This window comes from Scomber japonicus, chromosome 1 (assembly GCF_027409825.1).
Source record: "Scomber japonicus isolate fScoJap1 chromosome 1, fScoJap1.pri, whole genome shotgun sequence".
Taxonomy (NCBI): domain Eukaryota; kingdom Metazoa; phylum Chordata; class Actinopteri; order Scombriformes; family Scombridae; genus Scomber; species Scomber japonicus.
This window is the reverse complement of record NC_070578.1, coordinates 14,780,421-14,803,493: the sequence shown is the minus strand read 5'-3', so window position 1 is coordinate 14,803,493 and position 23,073 is coordinate 14,780,421. Positions and strand designations below refer to the sequence as shown.

Genomic DNA, 23,073 nt, shown 5'->3' with positions numbered 1-23,073 from the left:
GCCGGGATGTAAATATAGTATAAACGTTGCAATTATTCAGCTAAAAATATATCTTATGAGCAAGTATTCACAGTTGTAACTTGTTTGGGTTTTATTCAACTTATTTCTTTTTTGAAAAACTGAATTAAGGCATGAAATCAAATTACCCAAATATCAGAAATGGCTAGTAGTAGTTTATTTCCAGATCATTCCTCATTCACCAGTGTTATCTCTAATAACTGCATCTGAATGTGATATCATTAAAGAGGACGCTGAGAGATGTGATTTGCATAATTAAAAAGTGTAGGTTGATCACTGCCTTCAATGTTAACATTCAGAATAACTCAAGCAAGCATGAACTAAAAAGATACACTTTATTTGAAACCAGCAGGGGACATTTTAGTACAAAAATACACAACTGTTACGTAGATGCTTCGTGTCAATAATTGTTCATCTTTCTCCTGCTGCTTACACCACTGATGCTCCTCCGCATGCAGCATCAATGTGGGACAACTGCTAATTTGCTGAGACATAATTTCACCGAATAAAGTAACAATTCCAACAAGCAACGTCATTTGCCATAGGTAAGAGTGTAGGATCCTAAATTCTCAAGTCTAGACAAAAATAACATTCATTCTCATAAATATCAGGAAGAATGCTGAACGTGGGATGTTTGGGAAACGCTGACTTGAATTCATCTCGGGGCTTCATTTTTACTTGGGCTTTGTGCTTGGTTTTCCGTCTCCATCCGCCTTTTTCTGCTTCTGTTGCATTATCTCAGCATCCCTTGGGTAAAAAGTGAAATTTGAAGAGAAAATACATATTTGTTAGGACAGACCCAGCTATACACACACATCTATGTAAAACACACCATTTTAGGCACATCTAATAGTGATGATATCATTAATTATAGCACTGAAAAAGATGATCAATTATCAAAAATGTCATGCAATAACTCAAAGGTACTGGAAAGTGGGGTTTTTAAAAGCACTAGTAAAATCAGGTACTACATACTGTATCATAACATGGATTTAAGAACAAAAACAAATCAAAGCATGATTAGAGATAAATTAAATGTTCAACAGAGCCCTATATATTGATGAGTTTCAAACTGTGTAGCCTGGCTTTAGTTGTTACACTGCAAAGATCTAGTGGCACCTCAGACATTGCTCAAGTTTCCGTGCATCCCATGTCTTTCATCTGCAAACTGGTGCTTACCTCTGCTTCCGGGCAGCTGCAGACAGCCCATCATCACCCCTCTTGCCTTTTCCACTGTCAGTCTGCTTTTTGGCATTCTTCTGGCGCGCAAGCTCACGTTGGTTTCCCCCTGTACATCAGAAAAAACCCAAAAAAACACCGTAACTAAAAGATATGGCACAGGAATGAACAACGAGTATGTAGACTATACCCTTAAAATCAGTTCCATTAGTAGTTACTGCCAAAAAACCCAAAGTAACAAAAAAACAAAACACCATGTGTAATTTATAAGTGTCTATAATATGCAGAAATTAGACACGGTGCAATCATTTTAAACGCGAGTAAAAATGGTTGTAATAAATTGGTGCAAGTCTTGAAAGCAGCCGACGTGGCAGAGAGGCGCTCTGGAGCAACTACATGTCTGGACAACACCAATCAGAGAAAAATGTACACAAGCAGCGACGGAGGATCCAAATGTGAAGAGAGAAAAACATTTCCTGGTAATCATCTTTACATCCTGTCTGCTAATAGCAGCATTCATACCAAACACCTGCGGTATGTCTCCGTTATTTGTTGCTTTCCAGTAGGCCGAGGCTCGGACTAATAGCTGGACAAGAAAACAAGGCACCAGCCAGTCGACGTTGACACACATCCAACGTTGGTCGCATCAATCATGAATTTACACAGCGTGTCTAACCGGTCTAAACACACTAAGATGGAAAAACTAGTGAAATTTATGATCCAAAGACGACGAAAATATTTGCAGAAATTCAGGGAAATGTAACGTTTCGTCCTTTTCAGCAAATAGACGGAGCCGAGGTCGGTGGTGTAGGTGGCCCAGGCTAAAAAACGGGAAAAAACGACGAGCACAGACTACATGCAATCGAATAAAGTACATATTGTCTTACAGTCGAAATATATGTCGATACCCACTGGTCATTTTTTAATCGACGCTTCTCTCCTGCAATCCAAATAGGCTCAGCCTACGGGCCGCTGGCTCCCTTTAATTGCTCCAGTCGCTGTTTCTGCTTTGGTGGCGTCGCTCAGTGAGCGCGAGACCCTACGAGAACATTCCGTGCCCTCCACACTGCGCATGCGCCATGTAGAAACTCAACGAAAATATTCATTTTCATACAGTAGTGGTAATGGCAGTAATAGCAGTAGGGCATAAAAGGCTTTGTATATGGCACGAAGAGTTACACACGTCTGTAGCCTATGCAGTAAAATGCATTTGAAATTGAATTGATTTGCATTAAGGTTGGTTGCTTATAGCTATCTGTAGATGTCTATAGTCAAAGGTCCAGGGGGGTCCCCAGCAAAAAGAGGAGTCATTTATTTTCACTATATTTCAAGCCATAAGTAGCACAATGACAGAATACATGACTGATTTGGTCATGGGTTTCATGCACTTTAAATATGGGTTTCATGCACTTTTAACAGAGTTCTGTTATAAAACATCTAAAAGTAAAAACAATAGGCTAATCAAAAGTTTAGGGTTCCTTGACATGAGAAAAGTTTTATAACCACTGTCTACAGTGTACCTTGAAAACATCTTAGTAATGTTTGTAATGTACTTTAAGTAAGTTCAGAGAAACTCAATGGAAGATGTTGCCAACCAGCCACAGTGTACTTTTGATACCTTAACATTATGAGGAGTTTTAATCAGGAGTCTTAATTCACTCACTCAGTCACTCTGCTGACACCCACTACCGTCAAACACAATTTAACAGTGACTTTTTAAAATCTTATTACAAAGTACCCAGCAGAGGGCAGTCTATGCTAAAGTAGCTACTTTGAGGTAAGCGATCTTGCCATTCCTCACACTGAAGGCTACATATGACTATAAAAGTATCCAAATACAGGTATAAAAAATACATGTTAGATATTCTGCTGTTCCTTGCAATGAACTTTGTTCCATTGTTACATATTATTTCAGACAAACCTTTCCACACACTATTTTTTGTCAGTTAACTAATTGTGTTAGTTTTACGTACATTTTTACAAATTAGATAAGTAACGATAACATAAGTAGACCAGATCATCAGAAAATGATTACATCAATAACAGTGTGTCCTTTAGGGTCCCTATATAGTTCTTAAAATTAAAAAATGGAACTACACTTTCTAGTGTACAATAAAAAGCTGTGACGTTCCTTGCAGTTTTGGTGGGGTGGTTTTGTTGAATGTGTGGTTGTTAAATAAGCTAAATGACTGAGTCATGTCTGCCTAAAATTGAACTTGTACCCACACACTGCAGCTATAAATACAGAATAACACAACCAACTTCTGCAAGTGTGCCTGAGTTACACTTGCATGTGCCTTATGTGCACTTCAGGTCACGGCACAGTCAACCAACAGCTGGAGTGTTTTCTCAGTTAGCACATCTGTTTCATTTTAAAGAGAAGGTGATTGCCTGCAACTACATTTGATAAAGTAACACAAGTTAAGTTAACACTGAGCTTTAATCTTTTGGAAAAATCATACAGATTAGGGAAACATTCAAAAAATTGTTGCGTCATTTTTAATGGGAGCTGGAAACATAGGTTCACGCTTGGCAAGAGGATGACAGTCTGCATACTGTGTTAGAAATAGACTCAAATGTATTCATAGAGAGGGACGTGACTTGGAGGAAGTGCATAGACAGGACTGGGTTTCTTGCTGAAAGAGGAATACTGTATTTTAAGGATATAATTACTGTTTGAATACAATGAGCCGTCAAACTACTGCTGTGATTGTCCGGCCACGAGTCTATATGGTCAAGAATAAGATCTTCTTTGAATTTAATTATACGCTGTATGTTTGATCCGGTCTGGTCTGCAGTCCTCTCTGCATATGTTTTCTTGATGGCTGTTCTGTGCTGTGCTAAAAATCTATAAGTAATGAAGCTAGATCCCTTTTTATTATTGATGGTAAAATGATGTGTATGTACAACACACATAGTGAGTAGTCATTGAGAAATGTCCTTGTGACAAGTGGTCACCAGCTGGAATACATTAAACACATATTGTCAGTAAATAGAAATGATTTTTTCTGTATTGATCTTTTCTCTATGGTTGAAGTATGTTTGCACCTGACAGACAGCACTTAGTTTAAATAGCAGTAAAGCATTGCTGCTGAGCACTATCAGGCATAGTGTCTCTCTGTGGATTTCATGCAGATGTAGCCTAATCTGATGCAAATTCTCTCAATTTATTAATATTTGAAGGATTATAGTCAACTGTATTTATTAGTTAATTTGTTGTTAATTATGTTTGTTAATGTGGACAATTTATACACACTTCCATTGTAATATTTTACACATTTTACAACATTTATAAACCAGCTACACACCTGTGTGAATTAGAGGAAGCATAGCATATTCATTGACCTTTTGAGTTTAACCCCTCCTGTTTGCACTGCCATGCCAGTGAATAATAGTTGTTAATTTATTTCTAGAGCAAAACAAATACAAACAAACAAATAAAGGCATAATGTTTCTTATTGTACCACATATGTATTCAGGTGTGTTAACTTGGGTGGAAAAAAGAAAAAAAAGATCACTACAATCTTCTTTGAGGGAATCTTTGTTGGGCTTTAAGGACAAAGAGGCATCAGGGTGGATCTGGGGCAGATCAGGTCAGGACAGCTGGGTCAGGGCAGCATTTCATGTATTTATTTTTGTTTTCCTGTCCTTTTACTTTTTTGTTTGCTTCTTTTATCCTTTTTTTATTCTTAGTTTTAGTCCGTTTTAGTTTTTCCTTCCTTGCTTTCTTTTCTCTCAATTGCTTCATAGGAGGTGGCTGGCCTGTTGGAAGTCAGATCCCCTTTAGAACAGCCTGCACCCCTACAGGACGGGTCTGTTCAACTGGGTCTGAGGAGCAGCTTTCTATTTGGAGAGGGGCTTAGTGTGGCTCAGGTCCTCTGACTCCAGCCTGACCCAGCTGTCCTGCCCCAAACCAGTCCAGTCCCCCAAGCTCCCCAAGCCACACCAGCCACTGCAGTCCAGTCCGAGGTGGTTCCATCAGATATGGTTGGAATTAAGGAATGAATAGTACATAACAGAATAAAACATAACAAAAGATTAATGAGTTTGAAAAAATGTCAATAAAAATAAATGAATTGATGAATGCCAGGCCATTATAATGATGTATTAATATATCATGTATAAATCATTATCATTTATAGCTTACCATGCATCTATTTCTGTGTATGTGAGAGATAGACATTCAGCCCTTCAAAAGCCCATATAAAACCCCATTGTCGTCTGTTCCACATGAAATGTAATTCTCCACCATATTGTAAAACTTTCCTGACCTGGACACAAAGGAAAAATGTACTTCTAGATCCTGCTTGAGGCTGTTTTTATGGATTGACCTATGAGAACTGTGTCCTTTTAGATACACTGAGATCTTACCTTAATGATTAAACAGTTGTAACGCCAGAAGAAAAAAATTAAACCTGCAGAGGATAAACCAAAATGTGTTTTCAGTGCCACTTGCGTGCTGGAGCATGAAGACTTTAATAGTGTGTAGAACAGCATGTCAAACACTGCGGTCAGTTTATTGGGCTGGTGGCGACACAGGGCAGCCCAGGATGTCTGCCTCTGACTTGTTTTCCCCACAGCTGCTTTCAGTGACAGCATCCTGCTTTAAGCAAACTGTTTTTGTCTCTCAGTGCAATTATCACCACCTGGTAATTTTGACAATGTTGTCTGCTTGTACTTTACAAAGCCCCTAAATGTTAATGCTGTCCTTCCGTGACTGCTGTTGTGCTGCTCGTCATGTCACGTCTCCAGTTTAATCAAAATAAATTTGGTTTTCCACTAACCTCACACTATATTTAACTGTCAGATTTTTCTAAATGAGTTGTATTAACAGTAAGTGTCCTTACCCTCTCATTACTCCTGGCACGTTTCCATGCTGACTGACAGACACCCTTTCATGATCATGTGCAAATAAGTAGTTCAGTTTGGGCCTACAAAGTGTGTGTGTGTGTGTGTGTGTGTGTGTGTGTATGGGTTTGTGTGTGTTTGTCTGTGTGTGTGTGTGTGTGTGTGTGTGTGTGTGCGTGAGTATGTGTTCGTGCATGCGTGCGAGCGTGTGTGAGTGTGTTTAAACATAGCCTATATTATAAAAAAATACTGACACAAAGGCAACTGAATTTGCTGTATTACATTTGTGAGTGAATGTTTGTACTGCAGTTTTTAAAAAATAATTCAGTCCACACAGGTGATAGATGATTCATGAAATCATGCAGTCATGACGTGATGTGAAGACCAGACACTTTCTCCTTCAACATTTGATTGCAACATCTTCATATATACAGACTGCTCTGTTTGGAGCACTCTTTGCTAACGCTAATCATGAAGTGGTGGAGGCACTGATGTGTAGCAGTACAAAGTTAGTATGACAAGCTGGACGTATGGTGCATTCTTCTCTGTCTCATTTCACCACTGTCATCCATCACACTGCCAGAGTTCTGCCTGCTGTCATCAATGATTGATGGGACTTGCTGATCCCATCTTCTGCATTGCCTTAATGTCCCTCGCATTCTAGTTGCTGGAGCTAATTTTGACATGAGCCTATGAAATTATTATGTTTGTGCTGTATTGCAGGCTACTGTACATTTGTTCTCTCTCTCTCTCTCTCTCTCCCTCCCTCCCTCCCTCCCTCCCTCCCTCTCCAGTCTCTCTCTCTCTCTCTCTCTCTCTCTCTCCCTCTCTCTCCCTCTCTTCTGAAAACCCACAGTTGCAACTTATTTCCCAACAGCATTTATAAGGAATGGTATAGGTGACTGCATACTCAGTTTACATTGTACATACTTTTTCAAATATGTATTGTTGTTTTGAGGTGCATTACTTTTTGCATTAGTTGAGGGACATTAACGAGCCAGTGTGCTACTTTTTTGAAAGTATTATTTACCCCCCAAAAACCCAAAAAACCCAAAACCTTTAAACCCCAATCTCTGAATGAATGTTTTTTACTTGGTCTCACACTGGCTTTCCTGATGCAAAATAATAAAAGTGAACATTCCTCTGACATGTTGATATAAAATATAATCTAGGTCACTTTTAACCCAAAATATATTAGACTTTTTTAGATTAGAGGAATGTGGGCTGCTAACAGTAGTTAGTTGGCAGAGCTGATATATTTTGTTTCAACTTCCCGTCATAAAAAAATAGCCATTGTTATTCGTTGAACATATTTAATTTCAATAGTACAAATATGTTGTGGAATGCCAAACCAAGGAGGACTCCAGAACAGAGAGTCAAACATTTCAATTTAGGTTAAAATAATCACAGATGTCCTTCATATAATGGAAATAACCATTCCTTTTATTTCTTTATAGTTGTGTATAAACACTCATTCTTACACATACAGATGCAACAGATGCTTCAGGCATACGGTCAGGTTTTGCTTTCATGTTAAACTTCTGTCAGTAATCAAGAGATCAGGAGTTGAATTTACAAGATTTACAAACTTATTTCTTCTTCCAGTTTGGAAAGAGTTACATATTCAGCTCTCATGGGTATCACCACACAATAATATTATGCAATGCAGTGATTCATTTCACCTGCCTTTGTCCTCCTCGGAACTAAACATAGAGCTTCAAACAATACATTGTGGAAATGACCGTTAAAATGGGTTAATGTGTTGGGGGAAATAGGACATGTAGTGAAGGTTTCCTATCTACTTCTCTGCTAATATGGGTGAAATTCTTCAGTTCATGGAAAGAGTTATGCAAAAATGTTATGAACCCTCTGATACCTCAGTTTGATTGTGTGATCTATTTTTACTTTTTGGCACACTGGCTAAGACATAACTGAAATGCTCCAGTTGACAATGAAATATTAATTTTGAAGCAGATTTAGTTGATTTGAGGTGATTGAGTCAGATAAAAAGACCTTCTTCCATTCATCTTTTGTATTTTCACTCCTGTCTCACCTGCTTTAGAGGCCATTTAGGCAGAATCATTGTTTCACCTCTTTATCTGAGGCCTAGCTGCCTGAGGGAAACTAGTCTATGTAATCAAAAGTTAGTTGGGGACTAAAGAAGACACGTGAGCATCAAAGTAATTTCTCCTGGAGTGCAGATGTTGTACTGGTTGACCCTGTGCCGTGGAAAACACTTAAACACAATCCAGCAGGGGTGGGGATTAGGTTGGGTTGAATTTCACTGACAGGACTGTGGATGTACCTTTCTGAAAGCACAGAGAAAAAATCCTTGACTTAAGGACTTCTTGAAGTCAGGTCAGGTGCACAGGAAAGGAAATATACAAGAAAGACTCCCACAAAAAGCAAAATTTGAAATTGGTGCGGACAAATAAAACGGATTCATTGGCACATGTGAGATAGCACAGTGGAAAGAGTGATGTCATAGACCCCATGGCTGTAACTGAGGTTGTGACACCATGTGAGCACTGTGAGATTAGCAGGAGAAAAAAAACAGTACATTTAATTTGATCAGTTGATTCACAAATCGGCTTCCCTCAGCTACGTTGCTGTGTGCAGTGAAACGTGAAACATGTCTCTGACACCGCTTAATTGAATGTTCTGTCACCAGGAACAATAGCTGTCATCCAAGGAGAAAATTATGGCATCATTTTCTAAATTTACACCAGAAGTTTGTATCCTGGTTAAAGTCACTTGTAACCTGCTTTTAAGAGCACAAAATGAAGGAGTGCACTGCAGCAGAGCTTTAAATGCAACAGGCTGTTGTTAACAAGTCTTCAAAGTTACTTGGGTGTTTTTTGAATCTGTATCACATTTAAAGCAGTTGTAAAAAAAAAAAAAAAAAAAAAAAAAAAAGAACCAAGCCTGCAGATAAATCCAAAATACTGTTTTAGGGATTTCATTGCTCACGTTGTCAATATGCTGAGCAAATGCGCTTACGTCAAGACTGGTCTCATTACAATAATTAAATGAAATCATGACATTGTCCAGATGATGTGTTTTTGAATAGTTGCCAAGGTAAAAGTCACTTCTCAGCTAATGCACATCCAGAATATCAGAGTTGACTAGATAACAGTGGATGGAGTCCTGGATCATACCAAGTATCTATGACAAGATTGACTGGTCCAACATTCAAATAGATTTTGGAAGTGGGATAATCACAGCAGAACTAAAAAGAAACACATTTAACATTTGAAGGGTTATAACTTCCAAAATATGGATTATTTTTGCAGGTTTTTGCCAATATATTTGCTGATATTTTCCATGCATGCTGTCTCTGTCTTCATCTCTGTCTCTCTCTTCAACCTCCTGCTGTGAGGTTCAGATCCAGATTACTTATTTGTACAGGTAGATGTGGTTTGCAGTAGGAGAAGACAGGCATCCATCATGACACACATTTTACAAACACCACAGACAATAGGCAAATGATAAAGTGCTAAAGGTTCCATTAACTCCACAATAAAAAACACAAAAATACATTACCCTAGAATAAAAAAGGTAAAAGGAATACATAAACATTGCTTCTGTAGCATCTGTGTAATGTTGCTACATCTTGTACATCTGAATGATAGCTGCCGGAGCTCACTGCTGTCTCCTGGCTGACTCATCTCAGTTGTTTCCAGCATCTGCAGACAAGCTGAGTGACAGCTCCACACTCTGCATGTAAAGCACAGAGAATTATTCCATCTCTGTGAAATCTATTGGATGTGCAGTGACGACTCAACGAAAACACTCAGTATCCATGAAATGTTACTGATTCCCATGAGCTCCTTGGTGTGTCTCACAACACATTTTTACGGCACATGTCTATTGCACACACATCCTGCTGGACCACAATATGATTTTTATACATGCAATTTAGTGGTTGGATAAAACTTGTATGGTGTATAAATCCATATGGTGTATAAATCCATATTTTTAGTCAGTGTTTGTTCTTATGAGGAGACAGATCACCACAGGGTTATTGCATTTCTCTGATTCTATTTCTAAATATATGACTAATGTAAAAGAAAATCATCACACAGCAAATGGAAATGTTTTACTGTTCTTCTATATGTATAAAATATATAAATGTTCAGCACAAACTTACCATTATGTTCCCAAAAGAGCGACACTAAAAGTAGCATCCCAGATGTGGGAGTCTCCTCCATGGTAACTTGCCTTTACCGGGCCTCAATTAGCTGAGTGGCAGGACACATGGGAACCCCTTACCCATCTACAGACAGGACTCCTGGGACCGGAGCAGAGGGGAACGAGTACAGCAGGTCGGTTCTGTACAGTGAAGCCCATTACTGTCGGTCTGAGGTGTAACAAATATGTACAGTGCCTTTTCCCCAAGAGTACGCCCTGTGACAAATATTATGAAGGGTGGAATTAGACACAGCATACTCCTTTAGTCTTGTTGCAGCTCACAACGCTTCTCAGCTTTAATTTGGATAATAATGATTACTTAACACAATCTCCATCATGTGAACCCGTTGTTTTTTCATGATTTTATTTGTTAACTGGACTGTATATCTCTTACACACCATGGTGTTTTAGGATTCTGGATCTTCAAGGTACTGACTTCCAGTTTCCAGTGATGCATGTAAACAAATGTGCATATTGATCCATTACAGAGAACAGTTATCATTACCGAACTTGCTGTATCAAGGAAACAAAGATGTACAAAGTGTGTCAATATGAAATTATAATGATTTTAGAAGAGTGTGTGCTCTATCTTTTGCTGTCGGTCATAATGAAGTTGTGACACCCATGATGCCCAGTAGTGTCTAGAGGTAGCCTGGGTATACCCATGCTCTCATTACAGCGAAATTCTACTTTGCTCAGAAAGTTTCACACATGAGATTGAGACGCGGTCTTCAGCAGCAGCAGGACCTGAACTTTAACATGCATACTTGTGTTTCATTCATTATTCAAAAAGCACTGGTATAAATCCAGAAAAAGACAAAAATATTGTCTGCATGTTTTCAAAGACATAAGAAAAGGCAGACCTCTCATTTGTGTACTGTCTTGTTCTTTTTTTACACATTAAATCGACTTTTCTTCATTCTCTCTTTCACTCTGTTTATTTTTCCTCCTTCTTTCTCACCCATTTTGGGGAAACTGAGTGCTGTGCAGCTGTGGCAATATGAAGGCACCTGCCCTGAATACGATGATGACGTCTGTGGCCTCAGTGAGTCATCTACACCCTTAAGAGCTGCCGGGGAAACTAGCTGGCTGAATGACTGTACTGTACCCCCCCCCCCCAAACATCATCCTGCTGAACAACAGGCACAAAATGAGTGGTATTAAACTCAGAGATAAGACACTGTGCAACTCTTTTGTACATCTCTAGTCCTTGGCTTTCAAGTGTGATTACCTGGCTGTAATACATAATACAGCTCTTGACAGTGCAATGACTTAAATCAAGCTTCAAAGGCGACTTTGTGGTGGTTAAACACACAAGATGAACATTGCAATCTTTTTTTTGTCTTTAAAGAAATGTGTCAGCGAGACATAGGGCTTTGTTTTACATATCAACATCCCCCTTATGGCATCAGGAGAGTTCAAATATGAGTTAAGTAATAACTTCACTTTATCATATGGACTCAAAATTATTCATGACATGAACGGATCAGTGGATTTCATTACTGTTCAATTCCTACCGCTTCTATATTGCTGCTAATCTTTTACACCAGCATCTGTGGGATTTTGAGTCAAGAGCAAATATTCTGTTCTGCTAATCGCTCATCTATGATTGTGCTTTAGATATTGTCTGATTCAAGGCTGAACCAGTTTATTAGTCATTTGAAACAATAAAACCCCCTCCTCCTCCTAAAAGGATCGTACAGACCTGGTCGACCCATTATTCTGGTCAGTCAAAACATGGTTTCAAAGACACAGACTCTTCCTGGTCCCTTGACATAAAGGCTTCAGTAGTCTGGTGTCTGACTTTTATTGGATCGCTCTGTCACTGTGCCCCTGTGGTTATGGGAAATCTGCTCTTGCTCCCAATTATCCAATCCTGTTCCAGTGGCGGGCGCCATTCGTTGTTGTCTATTGTGTGCAGTGGCAAAAAAGCTGGTTGTGCCAGAACAGGCTTATATTTTAATCAAAAAATTGTCCAATTATGCCAATTATGCTGTAAAAACACAGACATCAACTGTCCCGAGATATTGCTGTAAGCAGAATGTGGTTGGTTTTCACCGCTGGAGCGTTTGTTCAAAAAAAAAAAAAAGACAGCTTGAAGCAAACAAAAACAGGGGGTGTATGAGAAGCTGAAAGGATAGTTGTAATATGAATCATTGTCATCATCAAAAACCCAACAACAGCAGGGAATAATAACTCTTTTTTTTAAAAGAATCTTTAAAGACATTGACTACGTGGAGGCACAATGGCGCAGCAGCACTCTGACATTATGAAGATGTTTTCCAGGCTGGGACAACACAGAGCATTTCTTGTTTGACTGCTGTCTCTTTTCATGCGTAGAATGATCAATCACACCTGTAGTCACTGTAAAAGTGGTGGCTGTAAAGGGCATGTGATCTCAATAAAACACCAAACACCTGGGTCTGCTTAGCAACAAGTGTATACATGCATGCATGCATGCATGCGTCTGTGTGTGTGTGTGTGTGTGTGTGTGTGTGTGTGTGTGTGTGTGTGTGTGTGTGTGTGTGTGTGTGTGTGTGTGTGTGTGTGTGTGTGTGTGTGTGTGTGTGTGTGTGCATGGGTGATGACATGGACACACACACACACACACACACACACACACACACACACACACACACACATACATGCAGAGGGAATGAAAAGTCTGATTGTGTTGCTTTGTGGGAAACTTTGCACCCACCTTCACTTTGAAGACAGTGAAAACAAACGTGCAAATCTCAGATGTGAGCGTAATCCACCAACATTGCTGAATAAGCCTGCTTCTTTCAGGCTACTGTAGACTATTACCAGGTCCAGATGTTTTTTTATTATTTTACTTTTTTTTTTGGAGGAAGGAGGTAGTTAGTTTCATCTAAGCCACCGCACTTTACAGCAGGTAGATTGTTTTGATTAAATCTTATCTTACATCGCGGTGTGACAGCTTCAGTTGGTTTTCAGCTCAAGTTCTGTAGTTTCAAATATATGTCTCTCTTTGAGCACTGGCTGCACTCTTTGTCCTTGGACTCCAGTTGAAGAAAACATTAAACTAATTTTGTTAAAATGTTGCTTAATATTCTTTTTTTTGTATTGGATCTCTGAGCTCTAACAGATCACAGACAGGAGGACTCCCTGACCAGCAACAGCAGGGTTTTAGTGAGAAGTGAAGAGGTCTGTCTACTGCCAGCATGCCTTGCAAGTAACACGCAGCCTTGAAATTCCTCCACTTCTGAAACACAGAAGCCTTAACTGTGTCTTTATGCATCAATGTTAGGACTTCTGAGGGTTTTTTTCTTTCACGGTTTACTCATATAAAAGCGAAAATTGTATCCAGTACAGTTGTCAGGTATTTGTTCAGTAAGATTTGTGAAAATGTTTGCTGTGCATGGGGTCATGAAGGGATCATTGTTAACAGTAACCATTATTAACCCATTATAACAACCACAAAGCACTAGTTTAAGACATAACATTTAGCAACATTAGTTGATAATGGGGACTGTTAGTGAAAGTTCATTCAGTATGAAGTGTCAAAGGAAGTCATTAAAATTTGGACAAATTTGTCAAAATTACTGGTACTGATGAATAGTACCATGACCCAATCACAAATTAATATTACTTCTTAGTCAAATCATAGAGAGTTTAGAACAAACATCAGACATAAAATTCAATATGAAATGTGTTTTTGAACTGTTGAACTTCAGGTTGCAGATTTTTAAAGCCTAAGTCAATTCTTTTTTTTTTTTTCAGAAACGCAATTTAGTGATTTTCATATTTTACAAGTTGTATTTTGTGTGTAAATCCCCTGTTCATAAAAACTCAGGGATGTGCAAAACTGAAATAATAGTAGCAAACATTAATTACAGAGCTGTTTTTATGTTTTCTGCATTCACAAAACTGAATGAAATGCTATGCCACATGTCTTGAAACATCTGATGTCTTATTCTGTTTGATTTGGCAACATTTTGCCAATTCATATTGACAGACATGGAAATCAGATCAGAGTAAATCCTCAGGGCATATTTATCTGTCTTTTTAAGTATGAGAGAATACAATATGTTCTGTACTGCAGAGAACACTCATTTGCAAACATCAATTAACTGATGTCTATTACAGCTTAGCCAACATCAAGTTATCTCAAAGCAAGTTTCCGTTAACGAGGGAGAACAAGCAAACATCCATCATCTTTAACGTTTCACAATGTGTCTAAAATGGAGTCTGATTACTTGAAATAAACTTTGGGGTAAGAAAACATTCTCTGGACTTTGTAACGTTGCTCTTGCACTGAAAATTACTTGTCTGAATTCTTACTACAAAAAAAAAAAAACAATTTTCTGGGGTCTATGAAAGAACACCAGGATACCAGGGGAAGCATCAGGCCCACACAAAAGGTGTAAGTGTCTCTAACCTGCACCCTTTCCCAAATTCATAAGTGCTTTCTCAACTCCAAGACACACCATCCCTGCCAGCTGAAATAACAGTGTGTGTGTGTGCGCGCATATACATGTGTACATCACTTACTCTTTCTAAACCTCAGCCTTTGAGTCATTTGCAGGTGTCTCTGTGAACATTTTGTCAGATTTTATTGTGCAGTAAAATGTGCAGTGACTGAACAAGGTGTGTTATTGTGTGTGTGCTACGCATGCATGCTAATGTTTTTTTGTATTTTTTTTTTACTTCAGGCAGATCTATTGCATTTGTGTTGGCCTAGCTGTCTGTGTGAAGGCAACATATATTACAATATAACTGAACACTGCAAGCAGAAAAAAGCAAATCCATGTAGATTCTCTTAACTATTGTATCATCATTATGTGTATCTGTATGGTGGAGACTGACAGGAACAGCAACTTTACCATAGTTGGAGATGCTCTCTAAACTTTATAAGAAATGCTGATCAGGTCTGTCTGGTTGAGCATGCCAAAGCGTTCCGACTTCCCGACTTCAATAAAATGATAGATTTGCATTCACATTATGCCGTCTTAACTGCAGACCTCAAAGACTTAAACTTATTTCATGCCATCGTTGTACCAGTTTGAGCATGTTAGAAACCAAATCCTAAATGGAGTAGACAGATGCGGATGAGACGTGTTAGAAAGGTTTGTTAAACTTCCAACGCCTTTGTAAGGTTTAGTGTTTTAAAATAGTGCATAATATTCTGTTCAAGATATAGTATTTGAGCATTTCTGACTCTATGACTGTATCACAAAAGACAGCAAAGCATGCTGCTATACCTTCCACATCCTATCCCAAGAATCTGAGATGACGCCAGTTAACACAGATTACACCAATTTTTAGCTACACTATGTGGCTGTACTTTGAGTGCCACCAGCAGGCCCAAATTTTCACTTTTCCACCAAAATATCTTTACATATATTAGATGGATTAGCACAAGATTTTGTATTCATGGTTCCCAGACAATATGTCAGAATAAGTTTGTTTTCTTCCAGCACCACCATGAGATTCACATCACTTTGTAATCATCATGTTAATGAAATGTATACAGATAGCCAAGACAGACAAGATGTAAACCACCTCATTATATTTCCATCACAATGGAAATGTATGTAGACATCATGTATGGCTGTGTAGACATTATGTTCTCTCTATAAAGTCGTGATGTAATCTATATTATTTAACCTTTGGTGGTGATGTTCTGTACTAAAGAAGGGAGACATGAGGGACGCCAGTACAATGAGAACAAGCTCTGTTTCTTGCCAGTGGCAGGTGTCCTGGGAGTCATTGACCTCAGGTGTGAAACATACCTCCCAGGGGGTCGGGGTGCATCAGCGGTTTCCCATGCAGCAGATGGCAAACCGCAGACAATGAGTGGATGAGACAGGCGATCCAGGTAAAGAAGAAGGAGGGGCTCAAATGGGTTAATCTCCCACTGCTGTCGGAGGAGTGACTTGAAACCTAAAGAGGACAAAAATGTACTAGTGGGGGTGGTGTGTGGGGGATGGATGCTTATTTTAAGTGTTATTATACTGTGTGTACTTATCACAGGAGCCGAATTTACAGGTTTATATTTTGTGTAAGTACAAGGTTTATTGGATTTTAGGGAATTAATGGTAAGGAGTAGATATAGGGTTTTGCTAAATCTCAGGTTCATGGAGCTGAGGCATGACGTGAAGATTCAACACCACCTGTTCTCCGTTGACCCACAGTCACCCCTCCCTGCTAGGTACTTTCATTCAGGGAGTAGCTTAGCAATTTAGCCAAATAGGCTTACTTGTCAGACTCATCTGCTTTGCCATCCACCATCAGTGTTGCGCTTTCTCACAGTTATGCAAACACTTAAGTTGCCTAGATTGGCTGTCATTCAGCTTGGTCATGTTTGTAGGGCTTTAAGAAACATAATACAACAGATAACAGGTCTACCCAGCTATGGGTTCAGTATCAGTTTTAGCTGACTGTTCACTGCTGGGTCTCAAAAAACAGGACAAGGTAAAGTTGGACAGACTGTCAAAAATTGCGATAACTAAGCCCATTAACTCCTCAGGATAAGCATCTTTCCTGCAAAGGATTATTTGCAAACTGACGCACATTGTGATTATTGTATTTATTTTTTCGTTTCCTGTCTTTTTTTTCCCTTTTAGATAGTCAAATAGATGACCTGCTAATTATCAATCAATTCAAATCTATAAATAGTAGATATTTGCAGAAACTATATGTGTTATTGTTTTCATGCTGTAATAAATACACTAATGCTTCATTTTATGTAAAAACTGTCAATACATAATCACATTATTTTATTTTTATACTCTGGTGTTAATGAATGAGTATCCAGCAAACAGTAAAGCAGTCTTATCATACTGATGTAACATATACATTCTTACTATTGTGCTACAGCTTTAATATAAAAACAAATTATCTTACACATTACATTTATGGGCTGGCAAAGCTGACTTTGACTTGTCTTGTTTAATTAATGAATCATTGTCTGTTGGAGTATCATCAGACAATAGAATGGTATTTATTTAGAAATGTTGACCAGCTTGTTAGGTTGGGCCGAATTGACTGCCAATAAAGTCAGTTCAAAGCAGATCCTGCACAATGTAGTGACACATTTCTCATTTATGTGCATCTAAAACAAAGTTACGGCATTTATTGCAATTTGCAGGTTTAGCGCTTGGAGCTTTAGACTGCTTGAAGGACTTTCATCAGCTTCTTCTTTATTGAAGCAGCATTGTGCTGAATGAAAGCCAAACATTTCAACTTATACCGTCATCAGGAGCCAAACAGGAATAATAATAATAATAATAATAATAATAATAATAATAATAATAATGATAACTTTATTTATATAGCACCTTTTAAAAACAGAGTTTACAAAGTGCTTTGACAGACAAGGCATTATAATAAAAAACAAAAAAACACAACACAGAGAGCGGTAACAAGACTGATATTGACAAGATGAGGGTAGAGGACAATGGAATACAGTTGGAGATAATGAGAATATAAACATATATTAAATAAATAAGACAAAGTAAAAATAATATCAAATAAAAGAATAGGTTGAAAACCACTTTCTATACATTGTCAAACATCACACAAGGCACCCTATAGGATAACTACATTATTCAATGAACAAGTCAAAAGAAAATTAAATTCCAGCATAATTTTGAATAACTTGTATCAAAGCTGAATAGCAGCAAAACTTTACTTCTAAGGAAACACTTCTCAAATAGGTCTTCATTCAGTCCATGTGGTAATAGTTTGGCTTATTCATGTATCCAGATTGCTTCCCGTTTCAAAAGCAACAGAGCCAGATTGCTGACTTGTTTATTGCAATTGACATTCTCAGTGTCTCAAAGCGTAGAGTAGACTGGAAATAGTGTGAAAAGAAATTGGATCCTGTTTCCTAATGGTGCTTTTGGGTTCTGAAATCCAAAATTTTCAATTGTCTATCTTATCTTTCCCCATATACATCAAGCTACACAGGCTCAGTATGTATATCACCCCACTGGTGGCGCAAGTTATGCATCCCTTTACATTAAAGGGGATGCCTGCACTCTTTAGTGTGGGTTGTTACCACAAAATGGTGACTTTCCTTCTAGCTCTGATTTTCACAATGATTTCTATCTGCTCATCACCTACTGTATGTGTGCCAGCTAATAGCTAACTTTGGCGGCTGTTTGTTGTGTGGGACAGGTAGTGTGTAGTGGGTTCACTGAAAACAACTGCATGCTGTTCTTAGAAATTAGGCTAACAAGGCTGGTGAGAGTGTACCAAAACAGTAAACCAAAACAATGAGCTGAAAGATGCTAAGATGCTCCATAGAGCTGAGGAGGAGGAAATAATCATCTGTAGGTTTATCATTATGAGTGAGCCTTTTCCCATTACTTTACATATATTTCACATTATATTGTTTATCAAAAAATTATTTTAAATTCACCTTTAAATTCCAGATGAAATGGCATTTAGAGAGTATCTAATTTCCGTATTATGATATATTCCCGAGTGAGAGCGGCAGCATGTAATGGGAGGAATTTGATTGGAATTAGTCTTAACTCCTAAAACTGTTCCTAACTGCTAAAAGTGAAAGACTGGTTGATGGGTGGATATCATGATATTATTGGTTGAAATTGGTTGGTTCGAGTTTATGTAAGTAGGCTACATGTCATATTTTGTTTTACTGTATAAGAATACAAAGATTGATTCTGTTTGTTTATTTTGGTATATTGTTAAATAGGTGGAAATGTGATTGGTGATAGCATCTAAAAAGGTTAAAAAGGCATTTTTAAAATGTCATCTTGTCCTTAAAGGACCAGTGTGTAGGATTTAGTGGTATCTAGCGGTGAGTTGCAGGTTGCATCCAGATGAATACCCCTCCCCTCACCCTGCATGTTCAAACACTTAGGAGAACCTACGATAGCCTCAAAACTCGTGAAAAATACAAAGGTCCTCTTCAGACCCTGTCCATTCTCTGCTGCCGTAGAAACAACATGGTAGGCTCCATGGAAAAGGACCCACACCGTATGTAGATATAAAGGGCTCATTATAAGGTAATGAAACATACCAATTTTTATTTTCAGGTAATTATATACTTATGAATATTATATTCAATTTCTGCTAAATTTGTTCAGCTAGATGCCACTAAATTCAACATGTTACATCTTTAAAATTCTAGAGGGCATACATTTTACGGCAATTTTTCAGATTTCTTGGGATAAACAAAGAGCAAAGAACTTTAACAAGAATAAAGAAAAGTACCATGATGAGGATGTAGAAATAATTACATATATTGTATAAATAGAAATACAGTGGTGTTTGCTGAGCTCCGCCCACACCGTGACGTAGCAGGCAGAGTGTTGAGCTGAGGGGCTGAGAGAGGAAAGCTGCTTTAATTGCAGGCAGAGAGAAAAGCCAGCGATGGCTTCGCTCAAGCAGGAGCACCACTATGGGCTCTCCTGTGGAAAAAACAACAAAAACAGCCCCAACAGGACGCTGTACCATGTCAAGCTCACGGACACGGCTATCAGAGCGCTGGAGGCTTACCAAAACATCAAGGTACCGAGATGAGCACACAGCAGCACTTGTCAAAGTTGTCGCCTGTGCTCCTCTTCTCTTATTTGTTACTTACATTTGGTTAAATTGTTTTTCCGTAGTGAGTGTAAAGCGTTTTATATATTTTCTTTATAACGTTTAGTCTGCCTTTAAAATATAGAAACAAATAAATGAGAGTCGCTCAAGCAAGTTATCACAGTTATTGTAAGTGCGTTGCCTCCTGAGTCAGTTTGGCTGCGTTGCTGCATCGCATACCGGGACGTGAAGGCTGTGATTGTCGGGAAAGACGAAGCCGTCAGCTATATGCTGGGAAACCTTCCTGTGCTTCAAAGTAAAGAGAAAAACAGAGAGAGCCCGCAGTCTGCCTAGTTATCTAATTGACAAGTCGGCTGGTTTGTCTCATAATGAGCTCCAGTAGTGAAGACCATTAGCAGCACACAGGCGTTATTGATTGTGCAACTTTAACTTAAAGCATAATTATGTTGAGATTACAGGCTTCTCTATATGTGCAACTATAACACAACCAACCAATCACAACCAAATTTAAACTGTCTTTTTTCTTTTCTCCTCAGGGATCTTTACCAAGTGAACCATCGATTTGTTTCAAAGGAAACCAAGGGGTGAGTTTATTATTTTTGCTGCAAGTTCAGTTTATTGTGCACATTAAGTCTAATCTTGTTACAAATCCAATCTAACAGTAAAGCACTGGCAGCTTAAATTTCAGGTGGCTTAATCACTTTTGTTATTTAACTCATCTGCATCCCACAAGGCTTTATCTTATTTCTTTAAGTGGATTAAACCCTTAGCAGATGATAAAACAGTGCTTTCTGTTAAGAAAGCAACTCGTCATTTTTATTTCACGTGTGTTTCTTCAAATAAAAGTGCAGGCTACAATTAATGTTATTTCAAAAGAAGCTTTTGTTCATCACCAATGGCTGTTGACTCACACGTCCCACCATATACTGTACTGCTGCACCAGCCGGTGCGCTCAGATGGGAGCTTATAGCTGGTCGTCTTCAGCAGATAGGAGGCATGCAGGTTACTGGGTCAGGCTGGTGACTGGAGAAGCTTTGTTAGGTCAGCGAGCGGCGCTGGGAAAAGAACGGGGAGGAGGGAGGGAGGGAGAAGTGCACACACACACACACACTGACAGAGCCAGAGCCAACAGTAGGCAGAGGACTTAGAAGTCAAGTGAAGAGCCTTCAGTGATGTAGATTAGCCTTTTGCACCTTGTTCTCCTTTGGGAAAATACACTTTAATGCAGTGTGTGTGTGTGTGTGTGTGTGTGTGTGTAATTATCTAAGACACGACTACATTAGCAGTGTTCTTGGGCTTTTGAACCATAATCTTTGCGTATGCAGCCTGAACTATGTGTGTTTAGACTGTAGTGAGGAGCAGTGTCCTTGGGGAATAGTTTACTTTCAGTCAATGCTAATTGCATGGACTTGGAAAGAGTCGCAACCCCCTTCTTGTCTTGACAAGACGAGCTGAGTGTTGGTGAGTTTTGTAAAGGGGCTTGTGTGGTTAAGAAACCGGTTTAAAGTGTATGTGATAGTGGAGTGTGTGTTCCTTTTACCTTGTCTGAATTTTAGTTTTAACTGATCAAAGTGTCTATTTTCAGTTTTGTTCAGCATGCTCTTTATAATTCTCTCAAGTCAAATTAATTTGTACTTCTTGTCCATTGTTAATACTGTTATTATGGTCTGGTGGTTGGGGCTTTCTGGTTAGTCCAGGAAGTTTCTGTAACGTGTCCAAACTGGCTCCTGCACAAACTCTGCTTGGGCGTCAGGTGTTGAAGGTCAGCTGCTGTTTTTTTTTCTCTGGCTCTGTAGATCCTAACTGCAACTCCAATAAGGCACCAAGCGTTTACGGGAATATGTCTGGCATTAAATTAGAAGAAAAGCTGCAGATCTAATCCACAGCTTCAGGTCTTTAGTCTACACACACTAAGCTGTGGGAGTTTGTGCTGAGAAGTAGTTGGTTGGCCATAAAACCTGACTGGGTGCTTGGATTCAGCCCAGTTGATCTGAGAAACAAATGTAGCTGTAAAAGAAAGTGTTTTTAAATAGAAATCTATTTAACTAAGAACAGGCAATTTGCTGGTATTGTCTTATACCCAAAGCAGGAGGGGTATTGCTCTTAAAACAAAAGAAGGGAATTAAACTGATTCTGCATTACATTAAATTTATATGGGGTTTTTGTTTCTCAACATATGCTGGTTAGATTTACTGCATTACATACAGTATAGGAATTACCAGTCAATACTAACATATAACATGTAAGGTGACCTGAATGAAGTCTTGGTCTGTTTATGAACTTTGTACATCATGACAGTTCATTTTTGGACCTGTGGTGTCATCATGATGGTCAAGGGATTGCAGGGAATTTCACACCCCTCACTGTATATGGCTCTGAAGTTATTAGCCAAATTAATGTTTAGAGGTAATTACAGGAGCCATAATGCTCTTGATTACAGCGTGAGGCGTCATGACTTCAGTTTGTATTAGCGCTCCCTGTCTGTCTGACTCAGATATGTGTGTGTGTGTGTGTGTGTGTGCGTGTGTAATAAAAACAATTGAGAACATACACACACCCTGGATGTTGAAGTGTGGACTAATACATCCTGTTCAAGTATGCATGCATTTTTATGTGTTCAAAGTTTGCATTTGCATGCTATGACATGGGTGTGGATCTGGTCTGGGTTTGTGTGTGTTTATGCTGTGCCCTGTGTGGCCCTAAAGGCATGATTTATTCATGTCCCACCTCCTTTTCCTGTCCTGCCCCCTCTGCCCATTGTGCAGAAGTCTTTAGCCTGGCAGGACCAGAGTGGATCCCCTGAAGACCCTCTTTGTGTGGTGTGTGTGTTTGTTTATTTGGTTTGCCTGTGCATACGAGAGAGAATAAGGGACTATTTGGCACTCTATGAGTATGTGTGCGTTTGACTGAGTGTGTAGGTTTTTTTTGTCTGTCTTTCTGTGTGTGTGTGTTTAGGCTGCTTATGCTGAGATCCCTAGAGTCCCCACTGATTGTGTGTTGTCTCGCTGATTTGAATAACAATGAGCAGGGGAATGCAGGCTGTGTGTTGTCACCCTGCTTGGATCACCCAAAATGAATCGAGTTTTTCAGCCTAACGCATTACCATCAGTCCAGATGTGCTGTGGCCTGCCCTGAGGGTTTGTTTGTGCCCAACATGATAGAAGCTTCCCTGCTGTGAATCTAATGGAGTGGAGACCAAAATGGAAAGAGCTGCAAACAGCTTCTGTTTTACACATAGTTATTCAACCATGGCCAAAGTTTATGGTCTAGACTTTTATCTGGCCTTGTTTTTATATGAGA

General features: G+C 38.9%; 2 protein-coding genes across 2 annotated transcripts in view; one reads left to right on the top strand and one right to left on the bottom strand.

The window, feature by feature from the left end:
• Positions 1-339: 339 nt before the first annotated feature.
• On the bottom strand, positions 340-2,246 carry serf2b (small EDRK-rich factor 2b). Its single transcript, XM_053319458.1, has 3 exons — positions 2,110-2,246; positions 1,198-1,306; positions 340-765 (listed from the first exon to the last, which is right to left on the bottom strand). The coding sequence occupies exons 1-3, from the start codon at positions 2,114-2,116 to the stop codon at positions 693-695; spliced, it is 189 nt and encodes a 62-aa protein (XP_053175433.1). The 5' UTR covers positions 2,117-2,246; the 3' UTR covers positions 340-692.
• A 17,356-nt stretch (positions 2,247-19,602) lies between these two features.
• The window catches only part of LOC128358928 (RNA polymerase II elongation factor ELL-like), a 28,693-nt gene continuing 25,222 nt past the window's right edge, over positions 19,603-23,073 (top strand). Inside the window, exons 1-2 of the mRNA XM_053319334.1 lie at positions 19,603-19,740; positions 20,310-20,357. Of these exons, the coding sequence (XP_053175309.1) occupies positions 19,603-19,740; positions 20,310-20,357 (186 nt within the window). The remainder of the gene's footprint in view (positions 19,741-20,309; positions 20,358-23,073) is intronic.

What these genes read in the sequence shown, in the direction of transcription:
- serf2b (XM_053319458.1), bottom strand. An exon ending in GCAGCTGCCCGGAAGCAGAG is followed by an intron (nt 766 to 1,197) that starts GTAAGCACCAGT and finishes TTTTTACCCAAG; the next exon opens with GGATGCTGAGATAATGCAAC.